Source organism: Leptodactylus fuscus, chromosome 6 (assembly GCF_031893055.1).
Source record: "Leptodactylus fuscus isolate aLepFus1 chromosome 6, aLepFus1.hap2, whole genome shotgun sequence".
NCBI lineage: Eukaryota > Metazoa > Chordata > Amphibia > Anura > Leptodactylidae > Leptodactylus > Leptodactylus fuscus.
In genome coordinates, this window is record NC_134270.1 from 104,777,165 (window position 1) to 104,805,046 (window position 27,882).

At 44.9% G+C, this 27,882-nt stretch overlaps 1 protein-coding gene across 1 annotated transcript; it reads right to left on the minus strand.

Moving 5' to 3' along the window:
• Positions 1–27,545, minus strand: LKAAEAR1 (LKAAEAR motif containing 1). Its single transcript, XM_075278629.1, has 4 exons — positions 27,504–27,545; positions 19,327–19,675; positions 5,362–5,484; positions 1–74 (listed from the first exon to the last, which is right to left on the minus strand). Exons 2-4 carry the CDS (start codon positions 19,633–19,635, stop codon positions 12–14), a joined length of 495 nt encoding a protein of 164 aa, XP_075134730.1. The 5' UTR covers positions 19,636–19,675; positions 27,504–27,545; the 3' UTR covers positions 1–11.
• Positions 27,546–27,882: the final 337 nt, after the last annotated feature.

Consider the following 27,882-nt stretch of genomic DNA (forward strand, 5'->3'; position numbering starts at 1 on the left):
GGCCGAGTCTCTCAGGAAATTCGGTTAGTCATTAGTCCTCGATCATCCTCCATGAGCTTCTCTACTCGTTCTCTCTGCAAAAGAACAGGACAAAACTCAATGGCTATCCCATATATGTGTAGTATTATCATCTCACCTGACCACCCCTCTACAGGACCTGCACACATTCTAATTGACCACTCACTCCTTACAATATTGTTATGGTCTGGGGATCTCTGACCATGGACTGGCCCCTGACTGATAATGTCTCAGCCAAGTGGAAAAACACAAAAGAAAAACAACAGTAATGAGTAGTTTGGAATATCTAGTGTGTGATACTCCTAATCCCTGCCTTGCACACTAGAAGTAGCCGTGGGCCCGACTAACTAACCTGAGTGGGTGCGAACACAGCCGGAGAAATAACTCACCTACAAGAGAAACCGGAAACCTGACTAGTTTCACATTTATGAAGGAGAGGTAAGATACAGAAAATGCCCCAAAGGGGTTCGACTGGACTGACGGTGAATGTGAGGGAACACAAAGTATAGAAGAGAAAATAAACGTGAAACACAGAAATAGTGACACTCAGGGGCGGATCCAGGGCCGGGCGAGCCGGGCAATGGTCCCGGTCAGCATGTCCCGATTTCAACTCATCGGCGTCCGTAGGACGCCGATGAGCTGAATACATAGGCATTTAAAGCAGGAGCTGTCACTGCTCAGCTCCTGCTTTAATGCTGAGCTCCGGCATTTGTAGCCGCGATGTGATGACGTCACATCGCGCCTACAATATGTGTATGAGGGAGAGAGCTGCGGGGGATCGAGGAAAGGTGAGTGTGTGTGTGTGTGTGTGTGTGTGTATGTGTGAGAATGGCATGACACTGGGGCAGATGGAGGGGAGAGAACAGTATGACACTGGGGCAGATGGAGGGGGGAGAATGGCATGACACTGGGGCAGATGGAGGGGAGGAGAACAGCATGACACTGGGGCAGATGGAGGGGGGGGAGAACAGCATGACACTGGGGCAGATGGAGGGGGAGAACGGCATGACACTGGGGCAGATGGAGAGGGGGAAAACAGCATGACACTGGGGCAGATGAAGGGGGGAGAACGGCATGACACTGGGGCAGATGGAGGGGAGGAGAACAGCATGACACTGGGGCAGATGGAGGGGGGGAGAACAGCATGACACTGGGGCAGATGGAGGGGGAGAACGGCATGACACTGGGGCAGATGGAGAGGGGGAAAACAGCATGACACTGGGGCAGATGAAGGGGGGAGAACGGCATGACACTGGGGCAGATGAAGGGGGAGAGAATGGCATGACACTGGGGCAGATGGAGGGGGGAGAACGGCATGACACTGGGGCAGATGGAGGGGGGAGAACAGCTTGACACTGGGGCAGATGAAGGGGGAGAATGGCATGACACTGGGGCAGACGAAGGGGGGAGAACGGCATGACACTGAGGCAGATGAAGGGGGGAGAATGGCATGACACTGGGGCAGATGAAGGGGGGAGAACGGCATGACACTGGGGCGGATGAAGGGGGGAGAACGGCATGACACTGGGGCAGATGAAGGGGGGAGAACGGCATGACACTGGGGCAGATGGAGGGGGGAGAACGACATGACACTGGGGCAGATGAAGGGGGGGAACGGCATGACACTGGGGCAAATGAAGGGGGGAACGGCATGACACTGAGGCAGATGAAGGGGGGAGAATGGCATGACACTGGGGCAGATGGAGGGGGGAGAACAGCATGACACTGGGGCAGATGAAGGGAGGGAGAACAGCATGACACTGGGGCAAATGAAGGGGGAGAGAACGGCATGACATTGGGGCAAATGAAGGGGGGGAGAACGGCATGACACTGAGGCAGATGAAGGGGGGGATGGCATGACACTGGGGCAGATGAAGGTGGGGAGAATGGCATGACACTGGGGCAGATGAAGGTGGGGAGAATGGCATGACATTGGGGCAGATGAAGGGGGGGAGAATGGCATGACACTGGGGCAGAGACGGGGGGACATGAAACTGTGGGAAGATAAAGGGGGAGAATGGCATGAAACTGGGGGCAGAGATAGAGGGGGGGGCATGAAATTAGGGGTAGATCAAGGGTGTATATGAAAATGGGGGAGAGATGGAGGGGGACATATAATTTACGGGTGACTGTAGGAGGATTATACTGTGTGGAATCACATGAAAAATGAATCAGAATGGGCGGAGTCAACATAAAAGTGGGCGGGGCCTAATTTGCTGCGGCCCTCTTTCTAGTCTTCAACAGTTGGGAAGTACAGGTTAGAAGTGCGAGACCCCCCAGTAAGTAGGGCCCCACCAAAGTCAATTGCCCAGGGCCCCGCAAACCCTGGATCCGCCACTGGTGACACTATGCAAAGGGATAGGAAAAACAGAACTTAGTGTCACACACCAAAAACCCTACAAAATGTCCAAACATCCAAGCAGAAAAAAGGCTAGGGTTCACTGCACCCGGAACAACTATGCTTGGATCAATATGCTCAATACTTAGCAATATCCCAGATAGTATGAATAGGCAGCAAGGAAGGCTGAATGGGTCAGGATTCAGACGCAGATAATTAAGCAGTTTTAGACAGACAGACCATGTCTGGAATGCAGGAAACTGAAGTTTAAGGCCGAGTTCACACAGGGTTTTTTGGTCCAGAACCTGAGGCGGAGGTTGCCTCAGGTTCTGGCCCAAAATACAGGTAGCTGCAACTGGATGCCCGGCATCCAGTCGTGCACTCCGCTCCGGATTAGGCCCAAATGAATGGGCATAGTCGGGAGGAGGGAGTGTCTTCAGGCGGATTCGTGAGGCGACTCTGCCTGAAGAATGAGCATGTCTGTTCTTTTTTCCGGGAGTTGGAACAAATGGCTCCAAGAAAAAAGAACTGACCGACTCCCATTGATTGCGAATATGGCCTCAAAATCCTGACCAAAATACCCCGTGTGAACTCAGCCTAAGACCGGCAACTGACAGCATGCAAAGGGGAGTTTAAATAACCAGAAGCAGGAGTATTCAGAAGGCCAATTGGATATCAGAACTCTGAACCACCGACAACCTGAATAGAGTCCTAGCACAGCAGAAAAACTTAACCCCTTCAGAGGCCAAGATACACTAGTGCAGGGGTGCTCACACTTTTTCAGCATGTGAGCTACTTTATAAACTGACCAAGGGATAAGATCTACTACCCACTTCTTGTGGGCGGGGCCGGGGCGGGCCAGGGCGTGTCTGTGGGTGGGGTAGGTCATGTCTGTGGGCGGGGACGGGCATGTGGGCAGGGTCGGGCGGAGCGTGAGAGCAGGAGACAGCGGCGTTCAGGGATCCCCGATGTCTGCTTGTTCACAGCACAGGCTGAGAGTTATCTCTGGATACTGGCAGGCTGGGGCTGCGGCAGCCCTGCCTGCCAGTGTCTGGAGATGACTCTCAGCCTGCGCTGTGAACAAGCTGCACCCCGGCTCCCTACATCCCTATGAGCGGGGAGCCCGTCATCCCCCGGAGCTGCTGCTGCCAGGCCTGCAAGTGTCCGGAGTGCTTGTTCACAGCGCAGGCTGAGAGTCATCTCCAGACACTTGCAGGCGGGGCCTGCAGACACCGGGGATCCCTGGTTGCATCCCGCGATCGACCCACACGTCCTTCGCGATCGACCGGTAGATCGCGATCGACGTATTGGACACCCCTGCACTAGTGCAATGATCAGCGGCGCATCTCATTGCACGAACCATGCAAGAGTGAAACCACAAAGACTGCATGCCCAGTGTGCACATTCCCCTGCCACGCATCAGACAATTCATGTGCAGAATGCCGTTCAGGCACTCCATTCCTGAACCTAACAGGCTGAGATAACGAAGACCGGGTCATAACAAATATAGTCTTCTCACTTCTTAAAATACAGGAATCTCATCTAACCTTCTTAAAGTGATATTCTGGGACTTACATACTGAAGACGTATCTCTTTGGGATAGGTCATTAAAACGTGATCAGTGGAGGTCTGACACCCAAAACCCCCATTTGAAGAGGAAGCAGTACATATGAGAACCACAGGCTCTGCCCTCTCCTGGTGCCTTCACATTAGTCATTTACATGGTTTGAACTTCATCTACATCCTTAGGGTATACAGCCTTCGACTGATGATGTTTGCGACAGGGAAGCAAAATGAGCGCTGAGCCACATACATCATTACAGTCGAAACCTGCAGGTCTGTGGGAGCAGGGTTAGGTGAGTATTTTTTGTAACATTGGTGGTTGAAGGGTCAGGGGAAATTAAATTATGGGGGGGAGGAAGGCCCACTTTCAAAAAGTTAGCACAGGACCACCTAATGGATTAAAATGGCCGTGAGTACAGCTGCAGTTCAGTCATACTGAAGTGAATGGGACTGAAGTACAATACCAAACACAGCCACTATAACATATACAGCTCTTACCTTCCACCTAACCTTAATGTACAGACCTCTCACATTGTCCTAATATACAGGGCACTTAGAGTCCCATGTTTGTCAGAGTACTCACCTTCTCATATACACAGATAGCAGCAGTTGTATGCAGACCTTACAAAGCTCATTCAATAAGAAATTGTGGAATAATTATATCTAATATAATCTTTAGTTCCTGATGTTATCAGCAGCACAAGCTAGAGAATCACAATGATAGGATCTGCTCATAGTGGAATGGCGCATCATGTGGCATATTTACAATGGCGGATTATATCAGAAATGAATAAAGCTTGGACTCCCTTATAACTATGCTAAGTTGAATTCAAGCTACTAACGCTAACATACAGAGCCATCCACAACCTGTCCCCTCCATATATCTCTGACCTAATCTCCCACTACTGGCCTACACGTAACCTCAGATCCTCCAACGACCTCCTACTCCGCTCTCATCCACTCCTCACACAACCGTCTCCAAGATTTCTCCCGTGCATCCCCCATACTCTGAAACTCCTTACCAAGACACATAAGACTGACCCCCACAATCACAGGATTCAAGAAGGCCCTGAAGACTCACCTATTCGGGAAGGCCTACAACCTCCAATAACACCATCACCGCACTGCCTTCTATACAGTCTCCCCCTCTCCTTCTGTCTCTATCCCCCTTCCCTCATAGATTGTAAGCCCTCGCGGGCAGGGCCCTCTACCCCATTGTGCCACCTGTATATTTTGTGCATTGTATGTAAACCCTCAAATGTAAAGCACCATGGAATTAATGGTGCTATATAAATAAACAATAATAATAAAAATAATAATAATAGTTAGCTTAGCTACATTTTATCAGAACGGGAGAGAGATAAGCGTCCGCTGTTTATCACTAGGATACAGTCACAATTATATATGGCTAGCCTAAAGGAGTTTAAAAGCCAGAGGCCTACCTCTAGTCGCCGTAAGGAGTCACGGGACTTGTCTTCATGTGGCTGGGGCGGCAGCAAAACTTCCAGTCGAATGGCATCACGGGCAGTTGGTTGGCAAGAGATCAGATAGTTTAATTCCTGAGCCTGTAAAAATATGTTACATTGTTAATAAGGGCAAAACAAAGTTGGAATTCATTTTGTGTCGCTGTAACACCCCAAATTGGGCTGTTACTAGAGAGTACTTGATGTGAATGAAGTAGTTTATTGAAGAGGCTCAAATGGTTTTTCTCTCTCAGGACATTCTGGAGCAAGAATTTGTTTTAGTTTCAGCAGAATTAAGCTCTCTACTGTCAGGTGGGCGTTTCTTGACTGTCTGCTCCAGTCTAGGCCCACCCACCTGACAATGGAACCTAGTTAGCATACCGGGTAGAGAAAAAATTCCAACTGCGCTGAAATCAGAAGAAAGGTAACTATTGAAGATAGGACTGGGGTTGGTGGACATGATGAAAAGTCCTACTTAAAGCTTGGAGTGATGTGCTCAAGACCTCTCTCTGTAGCCTCTGTTTCAATAATCCTCTCTATTTTAGCCATTTTTCTATCCCACTGTTTCAATCTTCATGAGCAAACAGCATTTGGTGCCAAGTACACTACTTTTATTTCTTCACTGTTCAATCACTAGATCATCAGATGTCAGGTTCCCAATGGCTCTCCAGTTACAACAGGGTCCGCACAGGAATAAAACCCTGTGAGTAACCAACCCCCTGTAATGTAACACTAAGGACCAGACTTCCCTTTTGTTATCCTGACACAAACTGAATACTATAAGGTAACAAGCAAACCAGCCATGATAAAAGAGCCACCACCAATCTGACCAACAGTTACAATGTACAAAAATGAATGAACAAATACAGAGATACAGTAGAACATTCAGAAAGTGAAGAGGAATTTTCGCCACAGTCTAGCCATGATGGAATGCCGATGCAGTGCACCATCATTCTGTCGCGGCATCCCGCTTCTGATTAGGCCCGGACGATTGGAGGGAGTCTCGAGCTGTGGACCCTGCAGCTGAATCAGCCATGGAATCTGCGGCGAGATCGAGCAGGACGCTTCTTTTTTCTGTGCCCTGCTGCGATCTCTGCCTCCCATTGAAAATAATGGGAGACGGATTTCAGGAGGAATCTGCTCCGGATTTAGGGGCGAAATCCGCCCCCAAATCTGTGGCAAATTCCTCCATGTGAACAGACCCTAAATGTTTTATGTAAATAAAGCATAGGTAGGATAGAAGATAAATCATTTTCATGGCATAACCCCTGGCTTACACACAAATACAGCCTCCTGTATACAATTTTGTGCCTTTAATCAGCTAGACACAAAGGAAATTCAATATACATATGTAATAGGGACTTTGTTACTTGCCCCCAATTCTATCATACTGACCTTATGAGCTGAAAGCATATCATACCTCTATAGCCATTGTTCAGAATCACCACCCTATTACTCTGACCCTTTGGGCAATCTTCCAGATCTATTACTGGGCTACACACAGCTTCTGACACATTCTTGACCCCGTCTCAGTAAGAAGTATTTCTGGTGCATGTGATATGGGATGGATGAGGATAAAACAGGAAGGCTGGCCTTCTTAATTTGGGTATCTAAAAATAACTGCAGCGGGGATCTCGGGAGGAAATTTAGAAGACATTCCAGATGTTTTAGGAGACACGGTTCAAACAATGTCACCCTGTATTACTACAGGATGTTGTAGGCATTAACTATTAGCTGACAGTAAACCTTGTGATGGGAAGGCATAACATTTTTACTTAAGAAACTTTACTCCGGACACGATCTTCTACTTCTTTGAAGAGACTGTTATTATAGGGATGGAGATGAGGGGATGAAATGTTTACTGCTGCTGCAGAACTTCTTAAAAGACCAGTCTATCTGATTCTCAAAAGTAATTTGCCACCCCTTGCCTGTTGACTACATTAGTTTTGTCATAAAGTAGTGTGGTAAAGTGTACGGTAAGGTGGTGGATGGAGTGTATATCTCGCCTGGTTTCCTCAGCCAGGCGAGATAAAGGAAAGCCAGAGCAATCATGTTCTAGCAGAGCATAGTCTGCTAGAGCAGGCATGTCAAACTCAGGGTACCCCGAGGGCCACATGAGTAACAAGAGGTTGTTGCGAGGGCCGCACACAGCAGCTAATGTCACACACGTATTTTAACAGCAGTCATGAAAACAAGATATGAAGTAGTAATATGTAACAGCAACTAATATATTTAACAAAAATACAGCAATTAAAAACTAAACATTTATTTGCTAACATTTTTTTCAATCTTTTTTAGTGTTTTGTCCTGAGGCTTGACACCTCTTTGTGCTAACAATTGTTGGTATATCAGGCTGAAATGACAACGCAGTGCCTACTTTGATCAAAGATGATAAGTGGTGATCAGTCAGCCTTGTTCTCTGAGAAGATTTTGTTAGTTTCATAAAAGAAAATTATCTGTTTACATATACACCCTTCATCTGCCCCCAGTTTCATGTCCCTCCTCCATCTCTGCCCCCAGTTTCATGTCCCCTCCATCTCTGCCCCAGATTCATTTCCCTCCCATCTCTGCCACCCAGATTCATGTCCCCCCTCCATCTCTGCCCCCAGATTCATGTCCCCTCCATGTCTGCCCCAGATTCATGTCCCCCCATCTCTGCCCCCAGATTCATGTCCCTCCATCTCTGCCCCCAGATTCATGTCCCCCCATCTCTGCCCCCAGATTCATGTCCCCTCCATCTCTGCCCCCAGATTCATGTCCCCTCCATCTCTGCCCCCAGATTCATGTCCCTCCATCTCTGCCCCAGATTCATGCCCCTCCATCTTTGCCCCCAGATTCATGTCCCCTCCATCTCTGCCCCCAGATTCATGTTCCTCCATCTCTGCCCCCAGATTCATGTCCCTCCATCTCTGCCCCCAGATTCATGTCCCCTCCATCTCTGCCCCCAGATTCATGTCCCCTCCATCTCTGCCCCCAGATTCATGTCCCCTCCATCTCTGCCCCCAGATTCATGTCCCCTCCATCTCTGCCCCCAGATTCATGTCCTCTCCATCTCTGCCCCATTGTCATGCCGTCCCCTCCTTCATCTGCCCCTAGTTTCACGTTCCACCTCTATGTGTACACACATTAAACTTACCTTCTCTGACGACTCCGAGTCCTCGCTCCCCCGCCGCACTCTCTCTCTCGCGCGCGGTAACAGTTGTAGACGCGATGTGACGTCATCACGTCACATCACGTCAACACAGCGAGTAGCAGCGTGAGTTTTGCACATCTGCGGCCCGCACAAAAGTCTCAAACTTTGTCTCTAAACTTTAGAGACAAAGTTTGAGACTTTTGTGCGTGCTACAGATATGCCTGCAAAGGGCCGCATGCGGCCCGCGGGCCACATGTTTGACATGCCTGTGCTAGAGCTCTTGTTCCATATTATGGGCTGGCTTTTCTGGACTGGAGGGCAGGTTGGTAGTGGGAGCCTTCCAGTCCACACCCTTACTCCACCACGGGTTTTGCCCTGAGTCCGGAGCATTCACAGGTGAGGTTTCCTTGGGGCTATTTACTGGGGAAGGAAGCTCAGTTATGGGCCTGATACAGACACACGGAGTGTGTGAGGAAAACACTCCTGAGACCAACAGGTATAGTGTGGACTTTGACCTGCTAATGTGGGGACTCAACCTGCTCTAGGTCAGAGAGGTAACCTGTTGTATAGGTAGAGCCGGACAAGGCTTAGGTTTTTGCTGTTTTGTTACTTTGCTGGCACAGTGTTTTATGCCGAAATCCCAAATAAAACACTCTGGACTTGTTTATCCTACTACCTGTCTGCATGGTGTCATTGCTGTTCCCAACCGTGTGAGCTGAACCCCCTACAGTAGTTAAAAACAAAAATGATGTTGTTCATATAGGAAGGGTACATATAGCACACAGCTATATACTATTGATCCAGGCATGAAGCTGAGGGGTTTCAAAAAGTATAGAATCACCGTTGTAAAGCTCAGTGGCCTGTATGGTTATATCATGATATTTATTTGGCTTCGTCACATAGCACCATCATATTCCACAGCACTTTCACAGATATATTACTGTCCCAAGTAGGGAATTCAGATTGTGAGCCCTATCAGTATGTTTTTGGAGTGTGGAAGGAAACTGGAGTGTCAGAGGAAACCCATACAAACACGGAGAGCATACAAACTCCTTGCAGATGCTGTGCTTGACTAGATTTGAACCCAGGACTCCAGCGCTGCAAGGCTGCAGTGCTATCCACTGATTCCAGTAAGAAAGAGAAAATTGCAGTAAACAAAACAGTACATTATATGGATACAAGTATTGGGACAGGTACACATTGGAGCTACAGGAGTTTTTAGACATTCAAAATCCATAGGCATTAATATGGAGTTGGTCTTCCCTTTCAAGTAAGACAGATTGTTGAGGAGACTTCCTATGGGATTATGGAGTTTGTCTCTAAGAATTTTTCCCCTTTAACTGGAAGAGTAATGGTGAGGCCAGACACTGATATTGGATGAGAAGGCCTTACTTACAATCTCTGTTCTAGTTCATCCAAAAGGTGTTAAGTGAGGTTGAGGTGAGGGCTCTGTGTGGGTTAACCATGTACTTCCACAACAAACCTACCCAACCATGCCTTTATGGTGCTTGCTTTGTGCATTGGTTCCCACCACATGATGTACTGTTACTTCAAAAGCGGAAACCTATTTCTGCTGTAAGCCGATGGCTGTTCAGGTAATGGAAGGGGTGGACATCTCGCCCAGACTACTCAGGTGGGTGAGATGAGAAAACTCCAGGAATGTTTGTTCTCAGCAGACAACTTTTGTCTGCTGAACATTTTGGTAAATGCTCAGTACTGGGCTGGATTTTTAGGAATGACAGGTAGGATTGGTAGTGGGACCTGTCATTCCCCCCCCCCCCTCCAGTCCACACTTTGGGGATGTTCCGGCAGAGACTCAGCTGCAGAGAGTCTCCTCGTCGAGGAGGCTTAAGAAGCCAGCTCCAGCAGCAACACTTTGGCAGAGCTTGGCTGGAGAGTGAAAGACAGGTCATATTTTTGGAGCTGTGTCCTGAATTGTTCAACTGGTTTTGGATTTCTGTTATTCTAGGTGAGGTAACCTATTCTATGTTTAGTTAGAGCCTAGCTGGGCAGGGATTTATTTTTGTATTGTTTCCTTTTGTTGCTGCACTACCTTTTTTGAGTGAAAATAAAACTCTACTATTGTTTTGGACTAAAGAAACTGGACTTGTGTCTATGCCACCCCACCTAGCAACCTCAGACCCTGACAATTGGTGGAGGACGTGTTGCTAGGGGCAACGACACGTCCACTCGTTGCTGGAGAAATTTTTTTTTTTTTTTTTTTTTTATGTCCCTGGTGAAGGCTGCTGCTCCTTTACAGACCCAGACTATGGAGGAGATACTGAAGCATTTCGTGCAGTCCAATGTGCAGCAACAACAAACAAATCATTTGCTGATGGAGCAAATTGCGCTCCTTAAAGAGATTATTGTCACTAACCTGCAGAGACCTATGGAGCACAGAGATGAGAAGGGGGCTGTGCAAAGAGCTTTGCAAAAGATGACCCCAGATGATGACGTGGAAGCCTTCCTGACTATGTTTGAGAGAGTGGCCGAACGGGAGAAACTGCCAGCTACTGACTGGGCAGACGTCATTGCACCCTATTTGACTGGTGAACCCCAGAAGGCCTATTATGACCTCTGCCAGCAAGATGTCCAGGACTATGATAAGTTAAAGGCGGAAATTCTTGCTCGGCTGGGGGTAACCACTGCTGTCCGTGCCTGGCGGGTACGTACCTGGAGCTACCATATGGACAAGCCTGCCAGATCCCAGATGTACGACCTGATTCACCTGGTGAAAAAGTGGCTGGAACCAGACACCTGTACCCCTGCAAAGATGGTGGAGAAGGTGGTCCTAGACCGGTTCACCAGAGCTCTTCCTCCTGCGTTGCAGCGCAGGGTTGGACATGGAGACCCCATAGATGCCAACCAGCTCGTCAGCCTTCTAGAAAGGTACCTGGCGACTGAGGTGGAACTCTGTGATGACCCTATAGCGCGACGTCCCAGGAACCCCCGGTGGAGGGCACCCCCCGGTAAGACTGTTCCATTATTTGAGAGCAGAGGGAAAAGAGCTTGTGATGGGTTTTCCAGGTAGTCCACCAGCCCAAGCTCTCTGCTGGAGAAACCAGGGCTGGTACAGTGTTGGAGATGCCATGAGCGGGGACATATTGCTGCCCAGTGCCCATTCACCTCTGAGCCAATGGACTGTGATGCTGGTGGGTGTTGATCATTATTTGCCAGACCTGTCTGTGCTGCGGCACCGGGACTAGAGACTGGGCCTCAGGTCTGCCAAGTTGAGGTGAATGGCCATTCTGTCCAGGTGCTGTTGGACTTTGGCAGCCTGGTCACTCTGGTGCATGCCAGCTTAATAGCTGGGGACTTTATCCCAGACAAACGTATGAGTGTTTGTTGCATCCATGGGGATATCAAGGATTACCCCATGTCCAAGGTCACAATAGAGTCTATAGTGCTATAGACTGTTTATTATGAAGTGGGTGTTGTAAAAAACCTTATGCATAATGCGATTTTGGGACTTGATTTCCCTTTGTTCTGGGATTTGTGGGGAAAAGGTACAACCACACAGCCAAAGGTGGAAACCCCGCCTACACCCAAAGTGCATGAAGAGGAGGATGATGCCTCTTCCCCCCTTCCCCCCCTCTTGTACAGTCGATACCATTGGCAGAAGACATCAGCTTTGACACATAGCTGACATCCTCCTCTATCGGCGTGTGCAGTGAAAACACTGTGGCCTTGAAACCCCTCTTGCTGTTTGCTGCCACTTCCGCTAGCAGCAAAGCAGAAGCATTGCCATGTACTATTGTAGCAATTGCGCCATCTAGTGTTCAAGTCTCAGTACTGGACTAAATATACACACATATATATATATATATATATATATATATATATATATATATGTTGTAAATTATAAAATGAAAAACAAAATAGAGCCATTTTCCTGATATTATTTTTAACATAATAATAATACAAAATTTTCCATTTTTATTCTGCACGATAAAAAAAAAAAAAAATACAATAAAATTTCTGGTTTTCAGTTATATTGATTCTAAATATAAAAAATGTTCCTGCAAAAGCCAAGCCTTTAAACAGCTCTGATTATGAAAAAAATAAAAAAAAAAGTTATGCCTCTCAGAATATGGTGTCATGAAAACAAATTATTAAAAAATAAAAAAAATGATTTTATTGTGCAGAAGTAGCACATAAAAACCCAATGTAAAATTCTTATCAACGTAATGCTGACAGGCAGAATAAAGATAACATGGCATATACACTGAGTGGCCAAAAGTCATGGGAAGGTACCGGGTGCACCATTAATAGCGGGGTCGCCCTTCCGTGAGCCCTGATAACTGCAGCAAGATGACGAGGCATGGACTCCACGAGGTGTTGGAAGAGTTCTGGAGCGATATTGATCCACGCAGTCTGCACTGCAGCCCACAATTGGTCCTGTGTAGTTGGTGCTGGGTCCATGGAGCGAACACTGGTATCCACAGCATCCCATAAATGCTCTATGGGGTTGAGGTTGGGAGAGCGGGCAGGCCAATCGAGGGTCGTGAGGTCACTGGTGTGTTCATTAAGCCAGTCCCGTGTCACCAACGAGCGATGACATGTTGCATTGTCCTGTTGGTACACAGAATCCCCATCAGGGAACTCCAACATCAGAAAGGGGTGCAAATGGTCTGCCATAAGTTGCACGTATCGAGCACTGGTTATTGATCCCTGCACCCAGACAATGGGATCCAATTGTGACCATGTGAACACAGCCCAGACCATGATGGCACCACCTCACGCCTGGACACATCAATGTTGACATGCAGGATCCATGGATTCATGGGGCATATGCCACACTATTACACTCCCATTGGCTTTATGCAACTGGAACCGTGATTCATAAGACCATGCCACATGCCGCCACTGTTCCATGGTCCAATGACGATGGTCACAAGCCCATACCAGTCTTTGAGCTCTGTGTTGCGGCATTAGCAAAGGGACATGACTCAGGAGTTGACTGTTGAAGCCTATGCGTTGCAGTTCTCAGTGTACAGTCCTGGTGGAAATGGGGTCCAGGTGCCCCACATTCAAATCGGTGGGGATTTGACCCACAGTAGACACTGTTGACCTCGGAAACCCAAATTCCTGGGTAATCTCCAAAATCCTATGCCCTATGTGTGTTGCACCGATTATCATCCCACGCTCAAAGTCACTTAACTAGCGACGTGCTGCCATGTTCATGAAACACCTGTCTGCATCAGACTGCTCAGGTATCCTGGCGACACTAGTGTCATAGGCCGCATTGCGCCACACTGTTTGAGCGTTATATCCGATACAATTGGCACTGGGACATGCCTTCCTGTGACTTTTGGCCACTGAGTGTATTAGTGATGGGCGAATCTCTCAAGATTTGTTTCATACCCAAAATTTGTTTCGGGTCAAACAAATTTGGTATGACCCGTAGCTTAAATTGCCTTAAGACATATTGTAGAACACTCTTAGGGCTCCTAGGAACCAATCTATCCAATTTCTAGCTCTCTATGGCAAACACAGCCAAAGTTATGTAAAAGTAAAAATGACATGTATGTCTATGGAAAAACGGATGGTAATACAAACTCAGGAGTTCAACCATACACTCACACTCACTTTTACACATTAAACATTTAAAACGCTCCAAAAATTATTTATTTATTAGGGAGAAAGATGCTTGCCTGTGTTTTTTTTTTTTTTTTTTTTTTTTTTTTTTTTTTAATACACATTGAGATTATATTGCAAGAAGCAATGGTTTTATAGATGTGCCTGTTTTGTTGACTTGCATGTGCTACATACAGGCACACACATATAATAAACAGCCATGAAAATCAGACATCAGAGTATCTAAACAGATATCTAATCTAATCTGAGTATCTAATCACTCCAGTTCCATGAGCTGTAACATCAGCTCCCCCATTCCTGGATGGGTAGACTGTAGCCAATGCTACAGGAGAACACGTTTTGCCACAAGAAGAGTTGCTATGACAATCAATGAAAGGGTGCGAGAGAGAGGGTCAATATAGAACAGTAGCGGAATGGGTTCAAGGGGAATCACTATATTCTAAACATCTGCAATATATGTTAGGACTGAGCACCAGAACTGCTGTATCATCTTGCAGCTACAAATGCAGTGTGTTAAATACACTTTCTCCAGCTGACATTTTGAATAAGGGGCACTGGTGTGCAGCGGAATTGTAAAAGCGTAAATGGCTTTGTGAATGAATCGAAAATGGGTTACGCTCCAGCTCTCATTGATTACAACTTTTTTTTAAACTCAAATCATTCCCAATTAACAACCAATTGAAAAACAGATTCTTTTATAGATTCCAAATATACCTGCATGAGGCCCTTGTACAATATAGAAACAGATCCTCTACTTCTCGCCGCTGTAGAAAACTGTCAAAAGCATTGCAGGATATCTCTGACATGATGTAATTTGCTCCTGCAAAATGACTAGAGTTGAACATATCGATAGAAGACCCCTCCCGACAAACCATATTTCCCCTTTATCTGGGGTAATGTTAACTATCTCCTATACTCAACAGACCATAAGTCTCCTAACCTAGTGATACCCTTTTCTTTACACTTGTGGAACATCCCCTTGAGGGAAACCTGGGTATCCCCAATAGCACGTGTATTTTGAGATTTGGAAAGAAAGACTGAGCCGCTTATGAATTTTCTTCTAGGCTGCAATTGTTTTTCTCAGCACCAGGGACCCACGACCTCCTGCAAGTAAAGGGTATGTAATAGAGCATCTAAATTCCACTGGGAGGCCAAGGCCATCTCTAGGGTGTAGTTAGAAAAACTGTTAGAAGCATTTACCCAGTTGTAGACACGGCAAAGCACACACGCCAAATTGTAGCCCCTGACATTACAAAACTGAATGTTGGGAATCTTCACTTGATAACATAAATTTGGCCAGGGGAATCCTGAGACGCCTCCCCCTCTATATGAATGTGGTCCATAGTGTAACTACCGCCATAGCAACTTTTATTTATTATTTTTTATTTTATAGGCCATTACCTGCTGGAGGTAATGGGCCCTATTTACTTACTGGTCCCTGCTTCTGTCATGGCCGCCTCTGCATCCCCTTCTGCCCTCTAGGGGGCCCCTGTGTATCCCATATCATGTCACTGATGCTGAGCAGTGACGTAATATAGGATGCATGGGGCCCCCTGGAGGGCAGAAGGCGAAGTGGAGGTGGCCGTGATCAGGACCAGGGAAGTAAGGCCACGGCAAGACTATTTGTTGGGTGAACCCTGCGAGAATCATTTTGTGAGGTTCACATGGTGGTTCCTTTCGGATAGATGCCCGAACTAAACTGCAACTATACTTGGAGGTCTGTTCTGACCCCCAAATTTAATGATAGGAGGGCCAGGGGAGGTGAGTGAAGATAAAACCCCCCCAGTGTTATTTACCTCTCCTGGGCTCTGGCGGGACACTCTGCTGTCTTAAGTCCACTTTAGTGACGTCAAATAAGTCAGGCTGGAGTTACCCACATCTATAACATCATTGAGGAGGTTCACAGCGAAGCCCAGGAAAGGTGAATAACATTGGTTTTTATGTTTGTCACCTCCTCTGGGCCTCCGATCATTATCCAGACCCCAACGTATAATAATAGTTTGTGAGTGGTGTACCTCCAAAATTTTTGCAGTAACTGTAACACTACAGGGGCCACTATGGAACCTTATACTATGTAGAAGAGCTGTTCTGGAACATTTTACTGTGTGCAGGGACCACTAAGTGACATTATACTGTGTGAAGGGGCCACTATGAGACATTATACTATGTGGAAGGGCCACTGTGGGACATTATACTATGTGGAGTGGCTGCTATGGGCCATTATACTGTGTGTGTGTGTGTGTGTGTGTGTGTGTGTGTGTGTGTGTGTGTGTGTGAGAGTGTGGGGTGCAAGTCAATTCTATGGGGCCTGGTCTTTGCTAGATACGCCCCTGAATGTGGTAAAAGCTGAGTTGAGGTGCTGTGCCTTAATGAAGCAGCATTGTTTGAATGGGACATGGCAAAGCTAATCATCTTGACCAGGTAACACCTGCCCATTGTGGACCGAGATAAGGAAGCCTAGTGCCGCAGCTCTGCACAAATGCTCTCCATCAGAGGTGGGTAGTTTAAGGTATACAATGATTCTGGGGTTTTCATAATCATAATCCCTAGATATGTTATATGGGGACATCAGTTTTTATCCAGATTCCCAAAGTCTGAAAGACCCTAAAAGGAGGTACTCCCCTTCTATAGTATGAATGACCTTGTCTAAAGCCCCATCCTCTACGAACAGGAGGATGTCGTCCGTAAAAAGGGTAACAGTCACTCGGTTGCTGCCAACCTTTTTTCCCCCGATATGTCTCTGCTTTCCAGGACCTGAGCCCGAGATTCAAGTGCCCAGTGCAACAGGATTGAAAAGGGATAGCCCTGCCTTATGCCTTTAGTGAGCACTATCAGTGCTGACAAAAATCCAGTTGATGTTATCAAAGACTTTTTCTGCGTCTTTGGTGACTAGAGATGGCTGTGCTTGACTGTCCGTTCCCCTCTTGACCAGATCGAGGACTGTCAAAACCTTTGTAATGTTCAACATGGCATAACGTGCGCAGATAAAACCCACTCGCTGCCAACCAATCCACCATGATCTTCGATAAGATTTTGATATTCACATTAATTAAGAAAATCAGCTGATACGATCCAGGCTGGAGAAGATCCTCCCTCACATGGCATTAATAACACTTAAATGTTACGTGTCTGGGCTGCTGGGGGAATGTCATGACTGTGCAGGATCTGAGAAATGTATAAAACTCATTTGAAATCTAATTTGGACCCGCAGCCTTACGCTAGGTTCATACTAGCGTTTGGGTCTCCGTTCTCAGCTTTCCGTCTTCTGCCATAGGACTTATCCAGCTGAGTGGTGATAGCTGTGGCGACATGAGGGGCAGTACGGCATGGAATAATATGATAGACCAGGCCATGTCTAGCTAGACATGGCCTGGTCTATCATATTATTCCATGCCGTATTGCCCCTCATGTGACGGTAGCAGTTTAGGAGCAGCAGTCAGCATCAGCAGTACAAGATATATGATAGAGGCAGATCTATTTGGAGGCATCAGTCAGAGGTGTGTGGAAATCCTCATAGATCCATGCCTATAGGGAAAACGCCAGTGTTTCCGCAGGTATAAATGACATGCTGTGATTTAAAAAAATCACCGACATTTTTTGAAAATACAGCTTTTCCGCTGCAGATGTTTTTTCTACAATGTGTGGATTGGACTAGCCAGAATACCATTCACTTTGTTGGTGCTACATTCACTCTCTCCTGCAATTAAATCACAAGTAATACATAATACATCACTCCCACATCTGAGGTTATATGCTGCTGTGATGTTTAAAGGGGCTCTATCATTGGGAAAAGTCATTCTTAACTAAACATATACTTGCATAGTCTTTAGAAAGGCTATTCCACACATACCTTTTGTATGTAAATCACCTCAGTAGTTTTTGAATGAGCCTGCTTTTATTAATATGCTAATTAGCCTCCAGCCAGCACAGGAAGTTCTCAGTGAGCACTGTCTGCTATGTGTACAGCACAGGCTGCTGCTGATGACTCATCTCCCTGCTCTCACACACAGCAGAGACAGTGCTTGCTGAGACTTCTAGTGTTCGCAGCAGGCAAATTAGCATATGAATAAAACTGTCTCATTTAAAAACTACTGAGGCGATTTACATATAAAATGTATGTGTGGAATAGCTTTTCTAAAGGCTATGCAAGTATATGTTTAGTTAAAAATGACTTTTCCCAATGATAGAGCCCCTTTAATTTAGAATTTCACTCCTCCCAACCCTTCCCTTGCGAGCAGAAAACATGGAAACACAGAGAGTGAGAGCAGGCTGATGAATCATGGAAAATGTAGTTTGTCCACAGATTTATGGCAATGTACCAGTGATACAAGGAACAAGTAAAATAAACTCCATAAGGGATCAGTGAGTATTTAGCACTGCTGGGGATGTATTTGTAGATCATTTTTGAAAGCCGGATCACCCCTTTAAAGGCAGTTGACACCTCATGACAATGGTGTGTCTAGTTACAACCTAAACTTGCTGTGCATACAAACATATAGCCCATGTTGTTAATAAAACATGAACTGGTATATCTAGAGTTTTGGCTCAGAGGTTAAAAAAAAATCCATTTCCACTGCCAGTTGAAAACTACATTTATAGATCTGCCTGCTGAAATATAATTGCTGTGCATTTAACTAAAAGCACTGAGACCTTGGATAGGATGAGCGAAAGGGATGAAAGGCTTCTACATTCTCTGCAGCTAGCTTGTTGCTGTGTGTTTATGTAAATAGGGAGAAACAGCCGCCACTTGACCTGTCCTTTCTTGTCTACATCTTGCTGACAATGTCTCATTACTGGGCTATATTTCAGAAACCAGACATTATATGCCCAGAATCACTAATATGGGAACTAAGCAGAAGAATGATCCTCATCCTGGATGCCACTTCCTCTTCCAGTGGGTGCTATGAACCTCTGTAGGACTCCCCCTTTTTTTTTTTTTTTTTTTTCAAAATGGGTGGTCTATTGAGGAAGGAGCTTGGAAGTCGCAACACACATACTTTCCTACTAAGGTAAGAAAGGATGGTTGTTCAGTTATCAAGACGAAGGCCTATCTATGGTGGGTAGTGTGACGGTATGAACCAGTACTTACAGGGGTCCTATTCTGATTTTTAGGTTCCTTTATGTAATGTCATGTTCATCATACACAGTTTTGAGGCAGATAATATAGGAATCCCTGGGACATTTTATGGGTTATTTGTATGAATGAATCATACCCTCATGCACTGAAAGCGAATTCTCATCAGACGTATACGGTTGCGAGCTTCTGCAGCCTTCAGCTGCCCTATAACCTTCATCTGTCTTTCTTGTTCTGGGTCAAGGACCTGCCTTTGAGGTTCTGGGACTGACTTCAGAGCATGCTCCTTCAGTCGGTTCTGAGTCATGAGCAAGGAAGCAGCTATTGATTTGCTAGGTTGTTCATAAGCCAAGTGTCTTGCTCTCTGCATGGGATCCATCTTCTTGATATCTCCATGACCAATAACTTTCTTTCCCTGAAAATTAGGCTTGCTATTTCCTGAAGCCATCGTGACACTTTATGTCTTCAGTACCATTGGTCAGAAATGCCTGAAAATGTACACAATATGATGTCAAAAATTTTTACGCTACAGTACTTTGCTTGCTTTTATCTAGACTACCACTGTAGCAAGAGATATCCTCCCCTAGATGCAACACTTGTACATAATAGAGCATCATATGGTTTATGCCTTCAAGGAGTTGTCAAGTTTCATCAAATAAATGTTACTGTTTGTATAATGAAAGTTGTACAATTTCCCAATATACTTTCTGTATCACTCCCTCACAGTTTTCTAGATCTCTGCTTGCTGTCATATATTCTGCTTAATCCCGGTAGATAAAAATCAGTCCATGGTTATGAGATATACGGTCCATGGTCATGTGACACAAGTGGACTGCTCATTAATTACCAAACAGATGTTTGATTAGTGTGCTGTGAGTATAACGAGCTGTGCACCTGTGTGTACATCACATGACCATGGACTGTACATCACATGACCATGGACTGATTTTCATCTATTGGAAGTAGGCAGAATGAATGACAGCAAGCAGAGATCTAGAATACTGAGAAATTGATGCAGAAAGTATAATGGTAAATTATTTCTCAAATTTGCATTTATTTACTGAAACTGGACAACCACTTTAATTTATTTTCTATGTGAAACCACATAGAATCTGATGGACAGAGGAAGTAGACATAAATAACATATATTTTAGATATATTACATTTCTTATATTATATTTATTTATGACCATTTGTTTTAATATTTGAAGGTGTTCTTTAGATACTGATAATCTATCTTTAGATCATCAATATCAGATTGTTAAGGGTCTAACACCTGGCACCACTACCCACCAGCTATTCAAAGCACTTCAGAGGCCAGTGAGGTTATGTTCATCGGCCATCTGGCCTGTTTGTAGCTCAGTACCTGGGCTCAGCTGCAATACCAAGCACAGCACTGTACAATGAAACAGATTGATGGTGATGCCAGGTGATCTCCACTAATATAATATTAATGACAGAGGACTTATGAGTAACAGTCACCACCTAGAAATAATACTGCTCCCTTATAAATAGTTCCCTCTTATTAATAATAGCCCTCTCATAAATAATAGTTACCCTTATAAATACCAGTTTCCCCTTTATAATAGATTACTTATATATAATAGTTTCCTCCTTTTTACAGGCCTCTATAAATCGTTAATCCCTTATAAATAATAGCCTATCATATAAATAATAGTTCACCTTAATAATAGCCCCTCCATGTATATAACTTCCCTTTATAATAGTCCACTTATATATAATAGTTCCTCCTTACGTTTAAAGGGGTTATCTGGGGTAAAATCATATTTCTAAACCAAGATAAACACCCTCCCCCACCTAACTTCTAACTTACTCACTTTACCAAAAATGTACTGTATATTTACCCACATGTGATCGCTACAGGCATATATTCAGATTTTCCAGTGATGTTCTGTTTTCCCGTTTCCTGAAACAGAATGTCACCTATACTAACCCCCCACCCCATCATATGTACCTGTCTTCCTGTCTGGATCTTCTGGGCAATGAACATAACTTCCTTCTGGGGGGCAGGCTCCTCCTCTTGACTTCTTCTTGACGGCCCCCCAGGAAGAGGCAGAGGAGCCGGCACCACAGAAGCAAGTGATCTCCCAAGCCCAGAAGATCTGGACAGGAACACAGGTAAGTATTATGGGTTAGGGGGATGGGCTGAGTTACTTAGTTAGGAAGGACTACTAGTGGGTGTGCTAGCTAGGGAAATGGAGGAAGTCTGAGGGAAAGGGAGTGAGTGAGAGGGGTAGGTAGTGTGAGTCAGCTCTAAGTGAAGAGCAATGCATCATGGTAGCTGTAGGAAAAAAGAACAGGAAGCTACACCATGTAAGAAAAAATGTAGAAGATGCAGAGAAACCCAGAAATCACTCAAAACACTGCTAAAGGTATTTGGGTGTACTTATTAATCCATTAAAAGCACTAACAGACCTTTTTTTTCAAACCCAGGGGTGAACCTGCCTTTTTCGCCGCCCAAGGCGGACGACAGAAAGCCGCCCCCCCTCCCCCCGGAGAAGGGGGCGGAGTGGAGGGGGCATGGTGGAGCGAAAGGGGCGGGGCTTTGCGGCGTTCGCAGGCAGGGAGAGGACCTGCTCTTTGCCTGAGCAAATAAGTTTCATAGTATAATAGGCTCTCCACATAATAGGCTCTCCAAACTTATTGTTCTGCACTGTGTGGGGCCACTGTGAAGCATATTATATTGAGTGAGGCTCCTTGGGAGAATATACTCTGTGGAGCATTGTATTGATGGGCACTGTAGGGAGCATATTATACTGTATGGTGCCACTGTAGAGAATTATATTGTGGGGAGCCTTTTATAAATTGTGTGGAGCATATTATATTGTGTGTGACCTCTGTGGAACATTATACTGTGTTGGAGCTCTGGGTAGCATATTATACAGTGTGGAGAGTTATATACCATGTGGGGCCACTAGAGGGTGTTTACGGGAGCATTTTATATTGTGTGGGGCCACTGTAGAGCATTATCTATCATGTGGAGCATTATAATGTGGGGGTTGGAGTACTCAAAATTCCTTCTGGCAGCCCTGTGTGCTTTTCCTGCATCACAGCTCCCTCACTATAATCTTCCCAGTATAAAGTTCCATAGTGGCCCCACATAGTAAAAGGCTCCACAGTGGTCCTACACAATATAATATGTTGCCAGAGGCCACCCCAGTATAATTGTCCACAATGTCCCCACCCAATATATGTTCCCCAGAGCCCCCCAGTATAATGTACTCCCTATAGTGGCCCCACACAGTATAATATGCTTCCCCAGAGCTCTACCCCAAGTATAATGCTCCATAGTAGCACCACACAGAGAGCTTCTTCAGGCAAGCCCCTACTTTGTGGGGCTTCTCAGAAGCATATTATATGGTGTGGGGGCCACTGTGGAACATTATACTGTGGTGGAGGGCAGGCTCTGGGGAATATATTATACTATGTAAGGCTAATGTGGAGAGCCTTAGGCTGTATTCACACAGAGTAACGCCAGGCGTTTTTTGTGTGTTTTTTGCACATAGCGCCGCGTTAACGCCGGGCAACGCCACCGCTAAATAGCGCGGCGTTAACGCTGCGTATACGCGGCGTTAACGCGGCGCTAAGCGGCGTAAACGCGGCGCTATGTGCAAAAAACACACAAAAAACGCCTGGCGTTACTCTGTGTGAATACAGCCGTACATAGTAAGGGATTATATTATGCTGAGTGGAGCATTATTTACCATGAGGGGCCACTATGGGGAACATTTTATACTGTGTGGGGACACTGTGGAGCACTATATACCATGAGGGGCCACTGTGGGGGGCTCAGGTGAGCATTGTATACTCTGGAGGGCACTATGGAGCATTATATACCATGCGGGGGGATGAGTCTCAAAATTCCCACTGTCAGCCCTGTGTGCTATGACTGCATTACAGCTCCCTCACTATAATCTTGCATGTATGTGTAGTTCTCCACGGCTGTGTCATTCCCAATAGAGTACTGTGCATGAACTTACCTGGAGTTATTGGAGCATACACAGCACTGTAGGCGATGACCATCCTGGGAACATACTCAGTAATGCCAGATAGTCAACACAAACTGCATGTAAAATGTAAGTGAAGGAGCCGTGATGTAGGTTATTAGCAGGATGTTGTTAGATGGGCTTTAGGCCCCTCAGTCTGATGCTGCTTGAACGGCTCTCTGTATGTATTGGCTGGTGTCTCTTCACTGGACAGAGTGGGATATTTTTTTTAATCAGTGCAGAGGTCTGTGACAACAGACCAGCAGGGAAAAGACATTAAATTAGCTCTCTTCTAACTCAGCATGGGGTTAAGAGGAGAGAGGTGTGAAAAGCTTGTGTAGGATGACATGCATTATTTAGCATATACAGTACATATATAAGATTTGTCCAGATAGTGCCATAAATAGAATACAAATCTATAATACATAGACAATTACTTGAGGCTTTACGCACACTCCTGAGCCTCATGGGAAGATGCTCAGTGAACTGCTAGAGGCCCCCACTATGTACTTGCCCCCTTGCTCTGAGTGAACTGTAAATCAAGGTGCAAGCAAAATGAAAAAAAAATAATAAATGAACACTTTTGTAGAGTCAGACAGACTGATGTTCCCAAGAAAAATCAGCATGATTTGTAAGTTTTATGAAAAACTCATGTACCCTTTAAACAACAATAACATTGATCTAGCTGAGAAGTAAAATATAGTGCACTGAGAAACAGAGATTGTAATCCAAGATTGTAATGCTGGGATTATTTCTTATACTGGAATAACTATGTTTTGCCTGGTTCAGCTGACCATTAAATTTCTATGTGTTTGATATTTGTGTCTACAGAGTAGCAGCATTTTAGTAATAAATGTGTAAGAGCCGGGGTTGCCTGATGCCTGCAGCACAAGCTAAACACATGCACAGTCAAGTGATCATCAGCAAGGAATGTAATGGAGTTGGGTCATGGGTCGGTAGTGGATAAATGGCATGTCCACTGTAAATATATCTTAAATAGGTTTTCATCTGCCCCCTTTTCCTGACATCAGGCTACAGATGCTATATAATACATTTACTATGCATGTGTTTTGTCACTGGTGCTCACATCTTATCTATATTCTCAGTGTTTCACACTGTCTGTATTTTCCAGATTAATCTCTTTCTCCAGTATTTTATCTCAGTTCACAAGTTTAATTTCATTTTAGATCAGGATCTTTTGCGTTTCAAAACCTGAAGACAAAATTTGTCCATTTTCCAATTTCCAGGATGATACCAAACAAAATCATTTCCATTTGTAATGTACAAGATGAGAGTTCTGCAATTTCTAAATCCTGGTGCAGGATTCCCCACAGTTCTAATCTCCAGTACAGGATCTCTCCTATTTCTAAATCATGTAATAAACAAACAGCACCAACCAGAAGGAGGTCTTTTCAAAAGGTGCAAGGCAGAAACCCTCCAAACCTGGATATACATTCAGCAAGAAAAGTCTTCAGATGATGGAGCAATTTATTAGAACCTAGACCATACAGTACACTACGTACCTGCACACACATTGAAATTTTTCAAGGGCAAATCAGAACTTTCACTCCAATATCTAAGAAAGCCTATGGGTCAACCATATTTACCATTACAACAACCAAAGTTCAGGTGGCCCCCTATAGTCTTAGCAATATCTGGTTCGGTAGTGGTTGACAAGGGCAGGTAAATGGGGCTCTACATGTGGTTTCTACCATGATCAAGCACTTTCTTTAGAAGCAAGACCCAAATGTCCTTTTTGCAGTGTTTTCTTTAAAGTTGTGTCATCTAAGGCTTGATGGATTCAGTATAATAGTTGGTTCATACAGGGTTTAAATCTATTTATTTTGCTTACTTGTATATCACCAGTAATTGATACTTTTTTAATGGCTAACAAAAATGATGACAGATTAAAAGCTTTTGAGACTATTAGGTCTCTTCATCAGGCATGGTATGACGCAATATCTGAAGGCATGCATATTTATACACAAAAAGAGGCAAAATAACCAAGTGTTTGGTGCGACTGGTGATGGAAAGCAGTATACACACAAATAAATGGATTAAGTTAAAAGTTAAAAAGTTAGGCTGGGTTCACACTGGCATCGGTGTCGAACAGCTAGTGTCCGCAGCTAATGTCCGCAAAATCCTGCATGTAGGATTTTGCTGTCCACTTGAAAAATCGGACATCTTTGTAAACGGACACTTAAGGACACTACATAATATCCCATCTAAATTAATAGGAATTGTAAACGGACACAGCTAGTGTCCGATGCTAAAATCCTTCACAGACACTAGCTGTCGGACACCGACGATAGTGTGAACCCAGCTTTAGAAGTTAAAAACAAATTATCAGTTCAAAGGATGCCCTCTGATTCCTGTGCCTTTTTTTGTGTATAAATATGCATGCCTTCAGATATTGCGTCATACCTTGCCTGATGAAGAGACCTAGTAGTCTAGAAATCTGTCATCATTTTTATTAGCCATTAAGAAGGCATCAACTATTGAAGACTCTCAATCTTTATATTTCATATGCACTGGCTAATACGGTATAAAGATACATTTTTCCTTGTATACCAACATCATATTCCGCAGCGCTTTTGCAGATGTTGCAATCATTGTCCCATATAGGGTTTACAATCTATATTTCCTATCAGTATGTCTTTGGAGTGTGGGAGGAAACTCACGCAAACATGGGGGGAACATACAAACTCCATGCACATGTTGTCTTTTGTTGTATTTGAACCCAGGACTCCAGCGCTGCAGTTGCTTGATGATAATTTCTTAATTTATAATATTCAATAATTGTTTAACCCCTTCCCGACATGCGCCGTAATAGTACGGCGCGTGTCGGGTCTGTAACTATGGCGACCGCCCGGGAGCTGGGTGGCCGCCATAGCCGCCGGGTGTCTACCGCTTTAAGCAGTAGACAACCGGCTCTAATGCCTCCGATGGGTCCCCGGACCGATCGGAGGCATTAACCCCTCCGGTGCTGCTGTCAAAGGCGCCGGAGGCGCCATTTTCCCGGCGGCGCATGGGCGCCGCCATTTTGGCAGGGATCGCCGGCTCCTGGAGCATGCTCCAGGGCCGACCCCCCGTTGCCATGACAGCCGGGAGCCTTGTTAAAGGCTCCCAGCCGGTCTGCAAATTCTCTCTTTTGCAGGCTGGTGTATACAGCCTGCAAAAGAGATGATGATTTTTTGCAATGCATTGCAATGCATTAGCATTGTAATGCATTGCATTAGTGATCAGACCCCCTGGGGTTCAACACCCCTAGGGGGTCTAATAAATGCAAAAAAAAAATTAAAAAAAAAGTAAAAAAAAATATAAAAAAATATAAAAAGTATTAAAAGTTCAAATCACCCCCCTTTCCCTAGAACAAATATAAAAGTAGTTAAAAACTGTGAAACATATACATGTTAGGTATCCCCGCGTCCGAAATCGCCCGCTCTACAAATCTATAAAAATATTTTTCCTGTTCGGTAAACGCCGTAGCAGGAAAAATAGTCAAAAGTGCCAAACCGCCGTTTTTTCACTGTTTTAATTCTGATAAAAATTTGAATAAAAAGTGATCAAAGCAATAACATTTCCCGAAAATGGTAGAACTAAAAAGTACACCCGGCCCCGCAAAAAAAGACGCCCTATGCATCCCCGTACACCTATGTATAAAAAAGTTACGGCCGTCGGAATATGGCGACTTTTAGAAAAAAAAATTTTTAACACCGTTTTGGAATTTTTTTAGGGGTCAAAATGTAAATAAAACCATATAAATTTAGTATCCCTGGAACCGTACCGAAGCACAGAATATAGGGGACATGTCATTTTGGCTGCACAGTGAACGCCGTAAAACCAAAGCCCGTAAGAAAGTCGCAGAAATGCATTTTTTCTTCAAATCCACCCCATTCTGAATTTTTTTCCTGCTTCCCAGTACATTATATAGAATAATTAATGGTGGCATCATGAAGAAAAAATTGTCCCGCAAAAATTAAGACCTCATATGGCTCTGGGAGCGGAGAAATAAAAAAGTTATGGGGTTTAGAAGGAGGGGAGTCAAAAACGAAAATCAAAAAATGCCATCGGCGGGAAGGGGTTAAAACATTGTGGCCTTGCTTATCTAAATTGATTTTGTCTGTTTCTTTATGGGCTTAGTATTTAGGCTTGTGCTACCTTGTACAATAACTATACAACATACCATCATAACCATAAACATATTCAAACAACAAAGAAAATATACAGATAACATAGACAGCCACATTACAATGCAGTATGTATCAAAAAATATACACTATAGTAGAAAACAAAACCCACAAATCACCTTAAAACAAGAGGGATCGATTCTGCTGTCAGTGATCTAGTCAGCGTCTCTGGAATGTAACTGCGCCTGCTCACCAAGAGGAAAGCGTCCCGTCACTATGGCAACCCTGTGTACAGGAAGATCCAGCGAGCAGGGAAACTAATCGATCAGCTAAAGTTTGCTTTGTGCCTAGATCATAGGAAAACTGATCACTCAGTGGGAATCTGCTATGTGTCCTGCTGCTATAGCAACCAGGACGCTGCCAAGAGCTAAGAAGGGGCTAAGAGTCAGTATCAGTGCAAGACATTTACACAGAGTGCAGGAACTTAACTCTTTATACACAGAAAAAGATGTAGTGGAGTGTGGTGCTTTCAGAGAGCCTAGGATCAAATCAATAGGA

Bases quoted from the DNA above. Each gene is read 5' to 3' on its own strand.
- LKAAEAR1 (XM_075278629.1), bottom strand. From the start codon at position 19,635: ATGGCTTCAGGAAATAGCAAGCCTAATTTTCAGGGAAAGAAAGTTATT. The intron at 5,485-19,326 runs GTATGATTCATT...ATATTTTTACAG, and splicing joins TTCGCTTTCAGTGCATGAGG to GCTCAGGAATTAAACTATCT. The intron at 75-5,361 runs GTAGGCCTCTGG...GTTCTTTTGCAG, and splicing joins ACTCCTTACGGCGACTAGAG to AGAGAACGAGTAGAGAAGCT.